This window comes from Gymnoscopelus braueri (genome assembly GCF_963280865.1).
Source record: "Gymnoscopelus braueri genome assembly, chromosome: 12".
Lineage (NCBI taxonomy): Eukaryota > Metazoa > Chordata > Actinopteri > Myctophiformes > Myctophidae > Gymnoscopelus > Gymnoscopelus braueri.
Window position 1 is genome coordinate 31,722,138 of NC_137614.1, and position 18,164 is coordinate 31,740,301.

The following is an 18,164-nucleotide window of genomic DNA, read 5'->3' on the forward strand; positions in this document are numbered from 1 at the left end:
GGTTTCACTGCCCAAGATATTTGTACATTTTTCCAAATCTCACTTATAGGGGCGGTTTCACCGCCCAAAAATCACACCCAGTGTGAAGTGGGCGTTGTGGTCACAGTGGTCATCACAGTGATGGAAGAAGTGATGGAAGAAGTGATGGAAGAAGTGATGGAAGAAACCATAACTTTAAAAAAACACATTTATGTTTTTTTTAAAGTTATGGTCCTATTTATAGGGCTATGCACGTGTGTCATGTTTCCCTAGCCAATCACAGTCCTGAATAGACTGTGATTGGCCAATCACGGTGCAGGGTTAGGGGGGTACATTTGTGGCCAATCACAGCGCAGGATTTGGTGTGCAAATATCCAAACCTCACATATAGGGGCGGTTTCACCGCCCAAAAAGAAGATTCTCCACTATCTCAGTTTGAGAAATTAGCAGGAATCGGCTTCCCTGATTGGCCAACCCCCCCCCCCCCCGGAAAGGCGATGCGGTTTCCGGGGGAGGGGGATACGAGGCTAAACCCAACCCATCGGCTTCGCGGAATGGCTATGCATCGTGTGACGTTTGTGCTGCTGTACCAATATAAGTTGTAGCACACGCGTAATATGACCATTCTTTGGTCTGGTCTGTGAAATGTTTCGCTGGATAGTGCATCTGAAAGGAGGACCAAAGAGAGCCGATCTTGTTGCTGTGGCAGTGGGGAACAAGGAGTACTCCTTTGGAGGGTACTACTGTCCATGGGAGAACTCCCTGTATATGTTCAACATGGGTCAGATTGAGGTGCATGTCTTCAACACATTGTCTTTGCGCTGGATGAAGTTGCCCCCAGTGATAACTAGAAACGCAGATCGTCCCCTTGAGGTTCCAGCCATGCGCTTGGGTCACACAGCTATGCTGATAGAAGATATCATTTACATCTGGGGAGGGGAAACTTCCATAGAGGAGTACTGCAACGTGCTTTATGCATTTGATGTCAACACCCACAGATGGTTCAAGCCCAAGATTTCTGGGACTGTTCCTGGGGCGAGGCGTGACCACTCAGCATGTGTCTTGGGGAAGGTCATGTATATCTTTGGAGGATCCAATGAGCTTACTGGATACACTAATGACATCCACACTTTGGACACAGCAACAATGGTCTGGTGTTTAATTAACACCAGAGGTTCTCCAACACCTGTTTCATCACGTCACTCTGCCACCATCATTGGGGCAAAGATGTTTGTATTTGGGGGCAGAGGTGACCGGGACGAGGACTACTACAACATCAGAGTGTTTGACACAGAGACCAACTGCTGGTTGTGCAAGCCTTCTGAACAGCTACTTCCAGAAGGACGCATGTGTCATTCAGCCTTTGCCTACAATGGAGAGCTGTACATATTTGGTGGCTACAACTTTCTTCCTTTTTCTTACTTACGGAAATTAAATGATCTGTGGAAATTCAATCCAGAGACCTTCTCCTGGAAGAAGATTGAGCCCAAGGGGAAAGGCCCGTATTCATGGCAGTCTAGTATGTGCTGTTGCAGAGTGGGAGATCATATCCTCTTTGGAGGATACACACGTGATGACCTGTACATCTTAGACTTAAGTCCTAGTCTGAAGACATTATGCAAGCTAGCAGTTATTCAGTACGGTCTTGAGCAGTGGGAACTCCCACACGACATCAGGTGGGAACTGGCAGCCATGAGTTCCAACAGCAACAGAAAAAATGGCAGAGAACAAGTTCCAGGCAATGGAACCGAAGATTGGAACCAGATTGCAAAGAAAGCAGAGTAATGTGCTCAGTGATACCCACCAAGAACTAAGCAGTATCATACAGTAAAATAGAACTCTACTACCAACTGAACAGTGCTAGGGCAGACATGGGCTGAAAAGGAGATGTCTAAGGTCTCTAAGAATAGAATCTTTGATCTCCATCAGGAATTAATGTAGAAACAAAGAGCTTTGTGTGAAGGAATCGGCAGTTATGGAAGAGGACTTCAGGAAACATGTTTGTAAAGGAGAAGACCTGGGTGGGAGAGGAAAATTACTACAAAGGTGGAGACCTTTGTATTTTTTTACTTTTTTTTTTGCCGAGCAAATAGGCTACGTTTCAGAAGCTCTCACACTTAACACCCCTTACTTTCATCGTAGTTTGTACAGGACACGGGAAATAGGCTACAATAGTGTGACAGTAAGCGTGCTGCGTGAGATCAATCCTGTTGAAGCAAGTAACTCTCCCACCCCAAGGACGTAGACAACCAGTTATAGATGCTATATTCGTTCCCAAATAAGCTCTGGTGTCTCCTTAGCCATGAATTCTATCACATCTGCAGCAACCATGTTTGACATATGGAGTTCCTTATACTGTGGCTGAGCAACTGCAGCTATGCTACATGTTTTTAACAGATTTAACGTGGCTTTTATTGTGTTTATTAATATGTGAATTTCCATCTATCCATCCATCCATCTTCAGTCGCTTTTCCGGAATCGGGTCGTGGGGGCAACTGTTCCAGCAGAAAGCTCCAGACTTCCCTTTCCCGAGCAACATTAGCCACTTCTTCCCCCCATCTGGTCCTTGGTCTACCAGGTATCCTCCCTGTGGGACATGCAGCGAAGACCTCCCTAGGGAGATACTCAGGAGGCATCCGTATGCCCGAACCACCTAAGCTGGCTCCTTTCCAAGTGAAGGAGCAGCGGTTCTACTCAGAGTCTCTCTCGGATGACTGAACTTCTCACCCTATCTCTAAGGGAGAGGCCGGCTACCTGTCTGAGAAAGCACATTTCGGCCGCTTGTATCCGCAATCTTATTCTTTCAGTCATGACCCACACTTCGTGACCATAGGTATGTGAAATGTGAATAGGTATGTAAAAATATATGTGAATTTGACTCGTTTTACCCCCTTTTGATCATCGTGCTATAAGCTATCCTAGCCTAGGTTTGTTTTTCATGGGGGCTAGGCTAACCGTGGGCACTACCAATGATGTGTGACAACCTGCCAGCCGTCCTACTCGCAGCTGACAACTAACCAGTCTGCCAGTGATGTCTGCTGCCTGCGAGAGGATCTGCGGAAGAAAACTTTTCCTCCAACTCTCCACCATAGCTACCACACAGGTAAAGCCCATCTCGTGCTCTGTTTGCTCCTCAGCCCTGGTCTCGGATGACAACAGCACCTTGGCCTGGTCCAGGTCCTTTGTCGCTGGGGACGAGCCTGTTCCAGCGTTTCCAAGTAAGCTTATATTAAGCAACTCTGGGCTTGTTTTTCTATAAAGTTGCTTGTAAATATTGGTAGTTGAGGGTGTTTTTGGGCTTGTTTCTAAAGTGTAGCTGCTTATTTGGGCTTGCTTCCTTTAAATCAGAGGTTCTCAAAAAGGACCCCCAAATTAATACTGTGTATTTGGACACGGACCCCCATCTGAAAATATTTTGTGCTAGGGACCCCCATACAAGAGTTGTGTATTTAAAATTTAAATTCAAAAGTATTCCAAATATCTCAAATTTCATTCAAGGTTTTTTGAAAATATCTACAAGCTTGTAGACCGTCTATTTTCAAATAGCCAATGTATAGGGTTCAAGTGTTTGACACAGACACCAACTGCTGGTTGTGCAAGCCTTCTGAACAGCTACTTCCAGAAGGACGCATGTGTCATTCAGCCTTTGCCTACAATGGAGAGCTGTACATATTTGGTGGCTACAACTTTCTTCCTTTTTCTTACTTACGGAAATTAAATGATCTGTGGAAATTCAATCCAGAGACCTTCTCCTGGAAGAAGATTGAGCCCAAGGGGAAAGGCCCGTATTCATGGCAGTCTAGTATGTGCTGTTGCAGAGTGGGAGATCATATCCTCTTTGGAGGATTGATGGTCCATTGTGGAACCTTGGGCCGTCATACACTATGTGCTACAATTCCTTGGGGCCCCAGGAAGGGTACACACGGTGCTATATGTGAATTGTATTATACCAAATTTAGGTCAATTATTAAAGACAATGTGTAAATATGATTGCATACATGTGAAGTCACCACTGAACAGCAGATTGAATGACCTTTGTGTTTAATACTTAGGCTCTGTACTTCCTATACCCCATGATGTCCTGTTAGCGTGGCTGGGTGGACCGAGTTGATCCTCCCAGCAACTGTCTCTGTATATGTTTATGAGACCACCGGAGACACCCCGACGTTTTTTTACACGGATGTTTAACTATCAGCTGTTACTATCAGTTATTTGTCTTTATTTATATATATATTCATGTCAAGGCCTCTAGAATAACCCACGATCCAACTTGGGTGTTCGAGCAATGCATGGCTATATATATAAATATATGGATTTATTTTTGTTGTACCTCGAAATACCACTTTTTCACGCTTTGGTTTTCGGTGCGGGTGAATTTATCTAATATTAGTTTTACACTAGATGTAGGGGGTTTGTCTGTGTGCCTGCATGAAATATCCTTACAATTGTCATAATGGTCCTATAGTTTACTGAGACACTACACTGTTTCTCTGTATTCTGTGGTCCTATAGTTTACTGAGACACTACACTGTTTCTCTGTATTCTGTGGTCCTATAGTTTACTGAGACACTACACTGTTTCTCTGTGTTCTGTGGTCCTATAGTTTACTGATAAACCACACTGTCTCGGTGTACTTTATGATCCTATGGTTTACTGAGACACTACACTGTCTCTCTGTATTCTATGATCCAACAGTTTACTGAGACAATACACTAAGTGGCCTTTACTAGGATCTCTAAACCGCAAACCACGCCGGGTACATGAGAGAAGATAGCGTGCAGCCTAAGTTGTCTCGTCATATGTCGTTGTTTGTATTTGTTTGTTTGTTTGTTTTGTCTTGTATGTACCGAGTGAAGGTTTAGACTTAAAGTGGAGTCTTAAAAAAAATATACACTGCGACCGAGTGAAGGTTTAGACTTAAAGTGGAGTCTTGAAAAAAATATACACTGCGACCGAGTGAAGGTTTAGACTTAAAGTGGAGTCTTGAAAAAAATATACACTGCGACCGAGTGAAGGTTTAGACTTAAAGTGGAGTCTTGAAAAAAATATACACTGCGACCGAGTGAAGGTTTAGACTTAAAGTGGAGTCTTGAAAAAAATATACACTGCGACCGAGTGAAGGTTTAGACTTAAAGTGGAGTCTTGAAAAAAATATACACTGCGACCGAGTGAAGGTTTAGACTTAAAGTGGAGTCTTGAAAAAAATATACACTGCGACCGAGTGAAGGTTTAGACTTAAAGTGGAGTCTTGAAAAAAATATACACTGCGACCGAGTGAAGGTTTAGACTTAAAGTGGAGTCTTGAAAAAAATATACACTGCGACCGAGTGAAGGTTTAGACTTAAAGTGGAGTCTTGAAAAAAATATACACTGCGACCGAGTGAAGGTTTAGACTTAAAGTGGAGTCTTGAAAAAATATATACACTGCGACCGAGTGAAGGTTTAGACTTAAAGTGGAGTCTTGAAAAAAATATACACTGCGACCGTTTGTTTGTTTGTTTGTTTGTTTGTTTGTTTGTTTTGTTTATTAAGGAGCATCCACTAGTCTCCACCTTAGTGGAGGCAATTCTTCCTGAGGTCCAATATCGTGCTTAAGTACAGTCTTGAGGTATTGTTACTTTAAGAGGCCCTCGCAGCTGTCTGTATTTTAACTTTAACTCCACCTCACATCAGAGGCAAATAGTGTGCTTCCGCTCTGGTAAGACACTTTGAAAACTTTGCTTGCTGTTCACCATGCAGATACTGATAACCATTGCATTAACAATACCACCCCAGCCCTACATACAGCTCAGCAAGTTGGAAGTTGCCGATCTACAAGCTCACAGGCTATCCCATTGCTAGCACTCCGAGCTTGTGGATCTGCCATTTTCAAAGGAAACGTGTGCTCGGACACCATCTTTGTTTTGGGTACTTTGACCCAAGTACATGTCAGTGGATAGTGTAATCTGCTCCGTAAGCATTTTGTTTAGAGATTTTGTCCTGCTTAGGAATTTAAACAAGGAAGATAACCGCCTGCACGGGGTTCAGTGGTGGAAGCCAAGGTCACGAAGTATATTTACTCAAGTGCTCTACTTGAGTACATTTTGAGGGTCCCATTTTGTATCTCACTAGAGTGGTTCCAGTTTTCAATACTTTTACTTCTACTTAAGTGTACATTTCAGAAGCCGACATTGTACATTTACTCCAGTATGATTACTGGAAACCGTGGCTGTTTAGGCTAGCTCAATAGTGACTCATTGTGCTAGTAGAATCTGCTATTGTTGTTAGAGTTATGAACAGTCTGAAATACGCTATAACTATGATTCGTAATCCCAGAAATTAAGGACACAGATAACTAAGTGGTAGCCCTTAGATTAAAAGATTGGAGTCAGGTATTTTGGAAGATGGAAAAAGAGGAAAAAAAGCGAGGAGAGAAATATGATGTTCAAATAAATTAGTTTCTTCAGAGAATTCTGCAGGAAAAAAAACAGAAAAAAACAATAGCTTCCATACAGTAAGTGAGTCACTCCCCTCAGAGAGAGAGAGAGAGAGAGAGAGAGAGAGCCTGGCGCAGCACTATAGAAAAAAAGGGGGGACCCTGTGAACTGATCAGATCTTATATGCAGAAATAATGTACTGTGACCAAACTAAGCGTTATCCGTAATAATTGTATCAATTTGTAGATCTGCTATTTTCGTTAAATTTTATGCACAGTCTGCAATATGCAGTATACCTATGATTTGTATAATCCCAAAAACCAACAGTTTACTTTCTTAGAAGTGACCAGACCAGAAACAACATGCAAGTGCACTAAGGTGATGTTCTTCTAAGTGATTGTTGACTCTGAACTGAATATCAGTAAAAAATATATATATATAATAATAATAAAGAAAAAAGCCAATTTGACCGTGTGGAGAAGTAAGTAGAGTGTAAGTGTATAATAAATAGGTTATATTTAAAATAAGTAATAATAATAATAATTATTATTATAATGATTTTAAGAATGTAACAGTGGACAGAAAGCCCAAACGCTTCTATGTATTGTTACATTAGTATATCTATATTTTTTTATTACAACTATCTCAGACTTTAGAAATGGGTTGGTTTCACATTCGAGGACTGCAACACTGGTTGGCGGACGGTCATTTCTTTCTATGAACTGGAAACATGCAGTGGAAGGCCCTATAATTCTGTCTGATCGACATGCTGAGGCAGAGGGGCACCAACATTGCAAACTGCAGTGTTCACGAGACTCACTTCCGATGACACCTATGGCATCCAGAGAGCAAGCCTTGGGAAAGCTTGCGTGACTTTTGACAAACTTTTATCTGTTACAGACACTGGAACTACTATGCCATGGAGAAGGACACACTTTCTAAGCAAGAAGTGGGAATATCTGAAGCAAGGTTGACTTACTGCTAATCGTTGTTGTTGGGGCCTCGACATGTGTAAACAAATACATTTTCTATCGCTCTGGGTAGGACACAATAAAAAAAAATATATATATTAGATGAATTTAAAACAAATGTATTTCTGCTTTAACAAACAAACAATTAGTTGCACTAATATATTATAGAGTAAACCTGATTTTGACTCGCATAGATTAAAGTTTCAAAAGATCACATAATAATATTTCACCAGTAGTAATATAATATTACATCTGATGTATAGTGACATCATAGACTAAAATAACTATAATAGCTTAATCAGAGAAAACAACCAAATTGAAGTGAAACTGTTGTAATGTGTAGTGTTAAATAGAATGCCACAATCAAACTATATATATATTCAAATTAAACTAAATTATACAGGCCAATGTCAAATTAGTTAACTGAACGGAAACATGCTGTGTGCGTGTTGGCTCCTTTTGTGCTCTGGCTTGATTTGATTCACATACAGCGAAGTGAGGTGTTTGTGTGTGGTGCTCAGAATATCTCCCTCTTATGTTAATGGTCAGTGCGTTTGGTTTACATTATGAGAACATGCCGGGTTTTGGTTTCAAAAGAGGTCATACTTTACATCAGCAACCATGCGGTGTAAAATGTATCCAAGCATCTTGCTCATCATTGACCTAACGTTTATTTCATTTACCATGTGACCACTGATTGACCAAGGTGTGATTAAGGTTGGGTATGCTGTCGTTAACCTTAAGTGTTCTCTGAAACAGGTCATGGGTTGCAGAAGAGAATTGTACAATCTTGTACAGCCCGAGAATAATGTCAATTGACCTGTGCATAAAGCACAGGAAAGTTGTTTTGTTGTGTTTCCAATTACATTTTGTGTATGGTATGTGTTGTTGTGTATGTCAAAAAAGGTAAAGGAGGGTGGCACCCTGGCCTCTGCACATTCCTATGCTGTGTGCCCTGCCGGGTGTCAGGTCAAGGAGGGAAATAATATGATAGAGATCAAAGACTCACCATCAAACCCCCACCCAAATTTTTTTTTTAGATAAAGGAGGGACACTACACATTTAATTTGAGTAGTACCAATATCACTCTCAGCCAGACAGGAACATACCATTGTTTCATGGGGTACATCTATGCTGCCCAAGGCCACTGAACGACCCCAGAATACATATTAATTTTGATTTTGATTTTGATAGTAATGTTGGGGGACATAATCTGATCGTAGCGATCTCCCTGGCAGCTTTAGGCACAGTATTTATAGGCTGTCTTGCCCTTCGCAAATGGCAAGTGATAAGAGAGCAGTGACAGAGTGATCCCAATACACACCACAGAAACATTATATTGCCACCTGGGCCCCCATGCTGAACTTGACGAAGAACACCCCTGCACAATATCTACGCCCCGACTTTCGACCTCAAGGAGGGTACGGATCTGACTGGCGCTTGGGGGTTGGGGCCCCTGTGTATAATACGGGGGGCTCCGGTCTCAGGCCCCAGGAGGGTACGGACCCGGGGGCTCGGGAGTGGGACCTCCGTCTCTTAGCTCATTCAGTGCCAAGTACATTTGTTAATGGCACTGGATGGGTTGGGGGGGGGGGGGCCTAGTCTTGGGCTCTGTCGGAACCTCCTCCTCCGGGCTCGGAAAAGTGACCACCTCAACCAGAGGAATTGGAGAAGAAACCAAAAATGCACACATATTACAAGTTTTTTTATTTATTTTTTTTATAAAAAATAATAATAATACACATGTTAGAATAGTTGCTTGTAAAGGAAAACTCAGTGGGAATGCCCCACTGAGGGACCCTAAGTTTAGCAATACACTTATTGAAATCTAATGACAAATGATGTGATTGTCCCCAATAAGAGCTCATGTCCAGATGGTAGGTTTGGGACTGCCCCAGCCTAGTTCAGAGTTTCCCCTTCAAAGAAAAGGGTTTTCCTCGGCTCACATGACTCAAAAAGAAAAAAATGGGACCTGATTTTTTTAAAACATGCAATATGTTATGCTAGTGGATAATTTCTATAAAGTACTGTGTAGATTTTGATCTTGTGTTGTTGTGGGTACTAAATTCGTACCCAAGGAGGGGTTGATGGTCCATTGTGGAACCTTGGGCCGTCAACCTTTACTTTATAGAGTGCAGTCAGAAGACAGGCCTTGATAGCCACAGCGTTGATATACTGAATGTAATAGATAAGAACTTCAGAATTCTCCAGGCGCTCAACCGAACGCTTGTTTGCATGCAGACTTAGATGTGGAGCGAATTGCCTTCGTGATATATCAGGTCGTATTGTTTTAAAATAATTAATTTGCTGTTCTTTTATTCACATAGTATAGAGGGAATCTCCCTTGTTTGTCAATAAAGATGCCTTGCGCATGTAAAAGGTAATTTCTGTGTATGTCGTCTATAAACTGGACTTTAGGGTTTATTGAACCAAGAGTGACAGTTCTGTCACGGCACATCAGGATACACACGTGATGACCTGTACATCTTAGACTTAAGTCCTAGTCTGAAGACATTATGCAAGCTAGCAGTTATTCAGTACGGTCTGGAGCAGTGGGAACTCCCACACGACATCAGGTGGGAACTGGCAGCCATGAGTTCCAACAGCAACAGAAAAAATGGCAGAGAACAAGTTCCAGGCAATGGAACCGAAGATTGGAACCAGATTGCAAAGAAAGCAGAGTAATGTGCTCAGTGATACCCACCAAGAACTAAGCAGTATCATACAGTAAAAGAGAACTCTACAACCAACTGAACAGTGCTAGGGCAGACATGGGCTGAAAAGGAGATGTCTAAGATCTCTAAGAATAGAATCTTTGATCTCCATCAGGAATTAATGTAGAAACAAAGAGCTTTGTGTGAAGGAATCGGCAGTTATGGAAGAGGACTTCAGGAAACATGTTTGTAAAGGAGAAGACCTGGGTGGGAGAGGAAAATTACTACAAAGGTGGAGACCTTTGTATTTTTTTACTTTTTTTTTTGCCGAGCAAATAGGCTACGTTTCAGAAGCTCTCACACTTAACCTTACTTTCATCGTAGTTTGTACAGGACACGGGAAATAGGCTACAATAGTGTGACAGTAAGCGTGCTGCATGAGATCAATCCTGTTGAAGCAAGTAACTCTCCCACCTCAAGGACGTAGACAACCAGTTATAGATGTGCCCAAATAAGCTCTGGTGTCTCCTTAGCCATGAATTCTATCACATCTGCAGCAACCATGTTTGACATATGGAGTTCCTTATACTGTGGCTGAGCAACTGCAGCTATGCTACATGTTTTTAACAGATTTAACGTGGCTTTTATTGTGTTTATTAATATGTGAATTTCCATCTATCCATCCATCCATCTTCAGTCGCTTTTCCGGAATCGGGTCGTGGGGGCAACTGTTCCAGCAGAAAGCTCCAGACTTCCCTTTCCCGAGCAACATTAGCCACTTCTTCCCCCCATCTGGTCCTTGGTCTACCAGGTATCCTCCCTGTGGGACATGCAGCGAAGACCTCCCTAGGGAGATACTCAGGAGGCATCCGTATGCCCGAACCACCTAAGCTGGCTCCTTTCCAAGTGAAGGAGCAGCGGTTCTACTCAGAGTCTCTCTCGGATGACTGAACTTCTCACCCTATCTCTAAGGGAGAGGCCGGCTACCTGTCTGAGAAAGCACATTTCGGCCGCTTGTATCCGCAATCTTATTCTTTCAGTCATGACCCACACTTCGTGACCATAGGTATGTGAAATGTGAATAGGTATGTAAAAATATATGTGAATTTGACTCGTTTTACCCCCTTTTGATCATCGTGCTATAAGCTATCCTAGCCTAGGTTTGTTTTTCATGGGGGCTAGGCTAACCGTGGGCACTACCAATGATGTGTGACAACCTGCCAGCCGTCCTACTCGCAGCTGACAACTAACCAGTCTGCCAGTGATGTCTGCTGCCTGCGAGAGGATCTGCGGAAGAAAACTTTTCCTCCAACTCTCCACCATAGCTACCACACAGGTAAAGCCCATCTCGTGCTCTGTTTGCTCCTCAGCCCTGGTCTCGGATGACAACAGCACCTTGGCCTGGTCCAGGTCCTTTGTCGCTGGGGACGAGCCTGTTCCAGCGTTGCCAAGTAAGCTTATATTAAGCAACTCTGGGCTTGTTTTTCTATAAAGTTGCTTGTAAATATTGGTAGTTGAGGGTGTTTTTGGGCTTGTTTCTAAAGTGTAGCTGCTTATTTGGGCTTGCTTCCTTTAAATCAGAGGTTCTCAAAAAGGACCCCCAAATTAATACTGTGTATTTGGACACGGACCCCCATCTGAAAATATTTTGTGCTAGGGACCCCCATACAAGAGTTGTGTATTTAAAATTTAAATTCAAAAGTATTCCAAATATCTCAAATTTCATTCAAGGTTTTTTGAAAATATCTACAAGCTTGTAGACCGGCTATTTTCAAATAGCCAATGTATAGGGTTCAAGTGGTAAAAAAATATGATGCTATAATTTTGATGCTATATTAACTCATTTTGCTGGGGACCCCCCTGTGAGTGTGATCATGCGGCATAGTTGCTTCTTTTGGGCTTGTTTTCGTAGACCTGGCCGCTTGTTTCTCTTGCAAAATCTGGCAACACTGGTCTGTTCCATCTTGGTGCTCAAGCGCATGCTGAGGGAGGAACAACTGTGGCCCATCAGAGCTAAGTCCGGGCCTCTTCCACCCCGGGGCCCCGGGCACAGGTCGGATCATCCATTGTCCGTCACATAGCAGCTATCGAAGGCCTAATGTTCCACTACCCAAGTGCTCTGCTGTTGTCAAAGACATAAACACCTGGTGGAGGAACAGAATTCCTCCATTGTTGTTGTGGGTGCAAATGACATCAAGCAACAACAGCAATGAAGTAGGCTTGCATGCTACCCCATTTGTTTCTCATTTCCTTCTGCATGAATTGCCTTCAAGAAACTCAAATGGCTGCCACAAGAATGTCTCTTGGCGGTCAATATTGCAGACATTCAAAAATAACTAAAAATATCAATGAATTGTTGAAGAAATGGAAGGATATAAATAATTCTGTTATTTCAAGGAGATCTTGCAGCCTTCAGGTGAAAAATATAAGATTGTTTTGTCAGAATTTGTTTGTAGAATACATTCAGTTTGTGTTCATGCATTTACAGAATTCCTTCATAATTCCTTTATGGAAGTACTATTGTTAACTGATGGTTAAATTAACATCACTTCACAATTGTTTCTATCAATTCAGAAAGAACCACAAAATATCATATCGAAAATCTTTATTTATTGAAAATATACAGTGTTTTTTCAAAATGTGACATGTTTCTTCAACTATCATAATCAGACCTTAAGAAATTTGCAGTCCATTAATTGACTCAGCAGTCACACCTTAAGAAGGTGTCTTGAGAATAGAATTGACTGAACAGTCTTGTTATATGAGCACAGATAGATAGATAGTGTGTGTGTGTGTGTGTGTGTGTGTGTGTGTGTGTGTGTGTGTGTGTGTGTGTGTGTGTGTGTGTGTCTGTGTGTGTGTGTGTGTGTGTGTGTGTGTGTGTGTGTGTGTGTGTGTGTGTGTGTGCGTGCGTGTGCGTGTGTGTGTGTGCGTGCGCGCATGCGTGCACGTGTGTTTGAAAACAAATCAGATTTCATCCCAACATTGAGTCAATACATTATCGAGTCAATTCACACATTGCACTTGTGTGTGTGTGTGTGTTTGTGTGTGTGTGTGTGTGTGCATGAGCAACTATAAATCTAAACAGGAGGTGGGGCTGTTTGATTTATTTATTTTTCTTCTCGTTGAGGGAATGACATAAGGTGGTTTTCCAGCAAATAGATGTTCAGCTGTTGCTGTAGGAGCCATCCAGGTCCCCAGGGTCTCCTTTATTCAACACCCTTCATGAACTCCAAGAACTCTGTTGGAAAAGGGAAACGAGCAAGGTCAGGTCAGTCACAACAGCGTTCCTTAGATGGTAATTGTATGTAGGCTGAGTTGATGTGTGAAGCCTCACCATCTTTCATGATGCTAAAGGAAGCAAAGTAGTTTAACAACTTAAGCTCTATTTTACACTTTGTCGACAGTGACATGCAAAAATAGTGAATAAAAAGCCAAGCTTGTAGATTGGGCCAATCCAAATCATTGTGTTCTTGAAAGTTTTTGACCAAAATAGGGATGCCATGTTGAAAGTGGTTAATTAACTTCTATACATAGGAGTGGTGTTGTGTATGTCCTCAGACGATGGGCTTGTTGAATATATCTGAATCATATGCAGACATGACTACACTAATACTGTTCTGTGAATAGCAGTCTGTGTATGTGGCTCATTTGACTACCAATGCTTAACCTACAAAGTAATACTGCTGCTAATGGACTTGTGAACATCAAATTCCCAATGTTCCAGCGAGGAGAAGATTGTAGATGATCAGCTGTCCTACTTTACAAAGCTCTGTGTGTTGTGTCATTGGGCCCCTTGCTCGTACCATCATAGTCAATTTTGCCGTCACTGTTCTTGTCTCCGTCCTTCATTAGTTCCTCGATATCGTCCTCAGTGATGGCCTCTCCGGTGGACTCCAGCATGGCCTTCATCTCGTCAAGGTCAATGTAGCCATCACCATTCCTTAGCAAACACAAATGAGTCACACTCATGGGGATTGGCTGCTTGAAGCTGCAATCTAGAACTTATTTTAATGAATAACATAACATTTGTTAATATGTAACATATATATATATATTATATATATATATATATATATATATATATATATATATATATATATATATATATATAGAGAGAGAGAGAGAAAAATATTTTATATAATATAACTAGCTCTATGCATGCAGCCCACCCATCGGAGAACCACTGGTCTAGAGTGCAATAAGAATCTTACTTGTCAAACATGCGGAACAATTCCGCCAACTCTTCCTCTGATTTTCCTTTGCTCTCCTCTTTCATGCAGCGCACCATCATCACTAGGAACTCATCAAAGTCTACTGTTCCGCTGCCTACAAACATAAACATGACAGTTCTCATGACCAATGTCATACACAGTAGAATCTTCAGTGTTAACCACTTAAACCCTAGCCTGGTAAACCCTCCCTCCGGAAATCTCATTTCCATTGGAAATGAGATTTCCGGAGGGAGGGTTTACCAGGCTACTTAAACCCTATATACTTCATTGACCTGGGTCCCCCAGGACTCGATCCTTGGCCCCTTCCTTTTTCCAAATCTCTCTGATCTACAAGCTCACAACGCTTTTGCAGAATGTTCACCTTATGAAATGCCCAGAATGGGGATGCTAGGGTTCAAGTGGTTAAGGTTACACTATATGCATTTTATTATGTAGGTGAACCAAGAGCCAATTTGTTCATATTTGACAGGTGGTGCTAAATGTTTCACACTGATAACGTAAAGTTTATAAATAAGCTTTATAATGATCATGGCTGTAGGTATGCACTTGTACTGGTGATGAATATGCTTTGAATCATTTGGTTTTGGCTTACACCTTGCTGAGCAGCCTTTGCCGTGCTTCATAATAACAGCGAAACAAATACAAAATAAAATATACAGAGTATATAAAACGAAATAAAAGACACACAATAAAAAAAAAAACTTGTTCTGTCTCACCATTCCTGAGAAATGCCCGATTATGTAATTTCGACCTTGACCTTGCTTGTGACATTGAACTTTTTGACACAAAATTTAATAATGTCTTTGGGGCAGCCTACTGAGAAGGTACGTTTTCGAATTAACTTTTTGTGCCAATTCCCAATCCCCCCCACTGCTAACCCCTAAGTTTGTTTACTAAAATGAAATAGCATTTTTTGATTGGTCCTGTATACATTTCTATGGGAACATTTTGTGAATAGCACAGTGATGTACCGTCTTCATCCACCTCATCGATCATCTCCTGCAACTCTTCAGGGGTGGGGTTTTGCCCCAGCATTCTCATCACCTTCCCCAACTCCTTGGTGCTGATTGCTTCGTCCTCCGCATCCTGGATGAAGATGTCAAACGCGGCCTTGAACTCTGCAGAGAGAGAATGGGTAGAACCATGTTTCCCCTTGAATTAATAAGAGGAGAGTTCATGAGTTCCCTATACCTCAGTAAATAAAATGAAACAACAAAATGAGCTACTAACTATCCCAATATGTTTACCTAATGCTAAATGGTAACAGTTCTTAATATATTAAATTATGATAAATCACTTATAAATCAATTTGTTTTTGATGGGCTCCTCACCTCCTTTCTGTTCTTCGGTTAAGTTCTCAACCTAAAGATAACAGAAAGAGTTAGTTCATTCCTGAAACTGCACTTCCTCACTGCACCACATGCACATGGCCTGTCTGTCAGCCAGCCAGCCAGCCAGCCAGCCAGCCAGCCAGCCAGCCAGCCAGCCAGCCAGTCTGTCTGTCTGTCTGTCTGTCTGTCTGTCTGGCAGCGTCCTCCCAGCCCTCACTCCCTCTCCTTGAACTCTATTGACCATGACCTGTCATGTCCACCAAACCACTTCCCAGCCCTGTTCAGCCGTTGTCACAGTATGACTGAAATGTCAGGCTGCTTTCTTCACCTACTATTCTTGTCGTGTGGCAGAGTAAGATGGGAGGGGTTGGGAGGTTGCAGGGGGTTGGATGGGAGAAGTGGGGGGGTTCTGGCACCAGCATTACTGCTGGCCATTTGCTTGAGCTGACAGCTGTCTCCCTTCTTCTTCCTCTCTTTCTGTCCTTTGTTCTATTGTTGTCAGGCAGGGAAATGCCAGAAATCCTCAACAGTCCATGGAGCACATCATTTGAGAGACAGGGGATGGTACTGCTCAGATCCATGGTTCAGAATGCTTGTACACCACTACACGTGTATAAATACGGTTTATGAGGAGATCATTTCTGTCCAATCAAATTAGAAAGTACACACACACAGTGACTGAAAAGCCAAATAGGGATTTTTTGAGTGGTGCAAAAAACCTAGAAAAACAAAACAAAAACATGTACGGTAACCTTATTTGCTGGTTTCTTTTTCTTAATCCGAATTTTCCTCCATTACCCTTTAATAGTGGCTTTTGAAAGGAACAACAATCTTGAACAATGCTATTAGCATAATAAGATACTCAAGCACTTCAACCCGTTTTTCCAATGTGTTTTTCCTCAAACAACAACGCTATTCTCTTCTAGCCAGCAAGGATTGATAGCAAGCAAGTTTGCAAACTCTATAAAAAGCTAGTGTTAAATGACACATGCTCTCAACATATGATATGACAGTTGCTGACTCCCCACGCATGCAGCATTTCGGCATTCATTTGGGACTAATCAAAGCTACGGCGGGTGACTAGCTGCATGGCCAACCGTGGTCATGAAGATGCTTGGAAGAGGCAGCCGCAGTTGTAGCATATCAGTGTTTACTAGAGCTACTGTCACTTCTTCCTAGATCATTCACCAAAAAGTGATCTAAAAAACTTCACATGATATATCTCTGAGAGTGTAAAAATGGAGCCGTAACGTAAAGTTTCACATTGTCAGAATTAGATCAACACCTAGGAGGGTCCTTAATGTCTTTCTATTGCTCCCTCAGCTCTGGACAGTAACATCGGTTTCTCCTTGGTTTTCCAGGTATTGTGTCCTGTCCTTTGGCTAGCACCCTAACACATGTATACTTTTACAGTATGCATAAGAGGAGTTCCGTCCGAGGCATTGTAGGACCAGTGTTAAAGTTAACACGTCCGTCTGGATGGCTTGTTATTTTCACATGTTCCTTCTGTCTCCGTTAGACCAACAGATACGCATTTGCCAGTGGAAAGATCACCCGATGCCATTCTTCGCTGCAGCCCATAACTAGGCCTATATGCTACTCTATGTGACGGAGGTAACCACACAGTAAAATCCCAGTGTTAAGTTTGAAAAGTGTACAATGGAACCAAAAGGACCCTTGCAGGTACATCTGGTTCCATTTGTATACTCCTCTGAGTTAATTTAAAAGTAAGCATTTACTGTGCAAAGCAAGAACACATAATGTATGTTAAAAAACAAACTTTTATGCTTCTTAGAACCACAAGTCCATTCTCTAAAACAAAGAATGTATGAAGAGCTTTATCCTGAAGCCAGTCAAGAAGTAGCGCAGCATATCATACCTTTCACAGAACATTAAACTAGATCATATTTTTACTCACCGCTGCTTTATACACATCATCCATGGCAGCTGGTCTTCTCTCTGTCTAGTACACACACACACGGTTGCCCCCACGAACCTCAGACAGACTCAGGCACAAAGACGTGTACCAAATACCTGCCACTGACTTTATTGTTGGGAGGGGTGTGTGGGGGGTGTGTGACGCTAAAAAGAAATCATTGTTGGGGGAGTGTGGCACTAAAATGAAATGCCTGACCACGTCATCCCACTGTTCTCATAAGAGAGAGGGGGATCTATAAATAGAGGAAGATCAAGGGTCCAACAATAGGGACGCTTTGGCAGCCGCACCTAAATTGGTGACATTGTCCCTTAGCCCAAGCCTCCAGAGTGACTGGGAGAGCCACCAGGAGCTGGAGTCCACACCAGTCTCAGTTTTCATCTCATCTGACCATTAGACATGGGTTGGCATTCAAATGTCAGGATAAAAGCTCAGCAGCCATTTCCTCCACCAGAAGCACGGAATTAGATTTTTTCTCTGACTTTTGGTCTGATTTGGGAAAAAACAGATTTTTCTGTAACAGTTCTGTGTTTGTTGTAATTCACCTGAATCTTCCTCTCTTAGGGAGAGTGGTATCTCGATACATCATTATATACATGCACATTGTTATCGGAGATGTCAGGCAAAAGCAGTGACCTTTGA

The 18,164-nt window shown here is 42.2% G+C and overlaps 2 protein-coding genes across 2 annotated transcripts; one reads left to right on the top strand and one right to left on the bottom strand.

Annotated features, from left to right (window-relative positions):
• Positions 1-624: 624 nt before the first annotated feature.
• LOC308096491 (kelch domain-containing protein 3-like) lies at positions 625-4,590 on the top strand (the record flags this gene model as incomplete). Its single annotated transcript, XM_080443911.1, has 3 exons — positions 625-1,498; positions 3,117-3,197; positions 4,583-4,590. 3 exons carry the CDS (start codon positions 625-627, stop codon positions 4,588-4,590), a joined length of 963 nt encoding a protein of 320 aa, XP_080300037.1.
• Positions 4,591-12,626: 8,036 nt separating this feature from the next.
• LOC308097564 (troponin C, slow skeletal and cardiac muscles-like) lies at positions 12,627-17,601 on the bottom strand. The gene is made up of 6 exons (XM_080445404.1): positions 17,505-17,601; positions 15,587-15,617; positions 15,227-15,373; positions 14,235-14,349; positions 13,827-13,963; positions 12,627-13,261 (listed from the first exon to the last, which is right to left on the bottom strand). The coding sequence occupies exons 1-6, from the start codon at positions 17,526-17,528 to the stop codon at positions 13,230-13,232; spliced, it is 486 nt and encodes a 161-aa protein (XP_080301530.1). The 5' UTR covers positions 17,529-17,601; the 3' UTR covers positions 12,627-13,229.
• Positions 17,602-18,164: the final 563 nt, after the last annotated feature.

Coding starts and splice junctions, on each gene's coding strand:
- LOC308097564 (XM_080445404.1), bottom strand. CDS start 17,528: ATGGATGATGTGTATAAAGCAGCG. Junction 15,618..17,504: donor ATGATGTGTATAAAGCAGCG/GTGAGTAAAAAT, acceptor TGTTATCTTTAG/GTTGAGAACTTAACCGAAGA. Junction 15,374..15,586: donor AACCGAAGAACAGAAAGGAG/GTGAGGAGCCCA, acceptor CTCTCTCTGCAG/AGTTCAAGGCCGCGTTTGAC.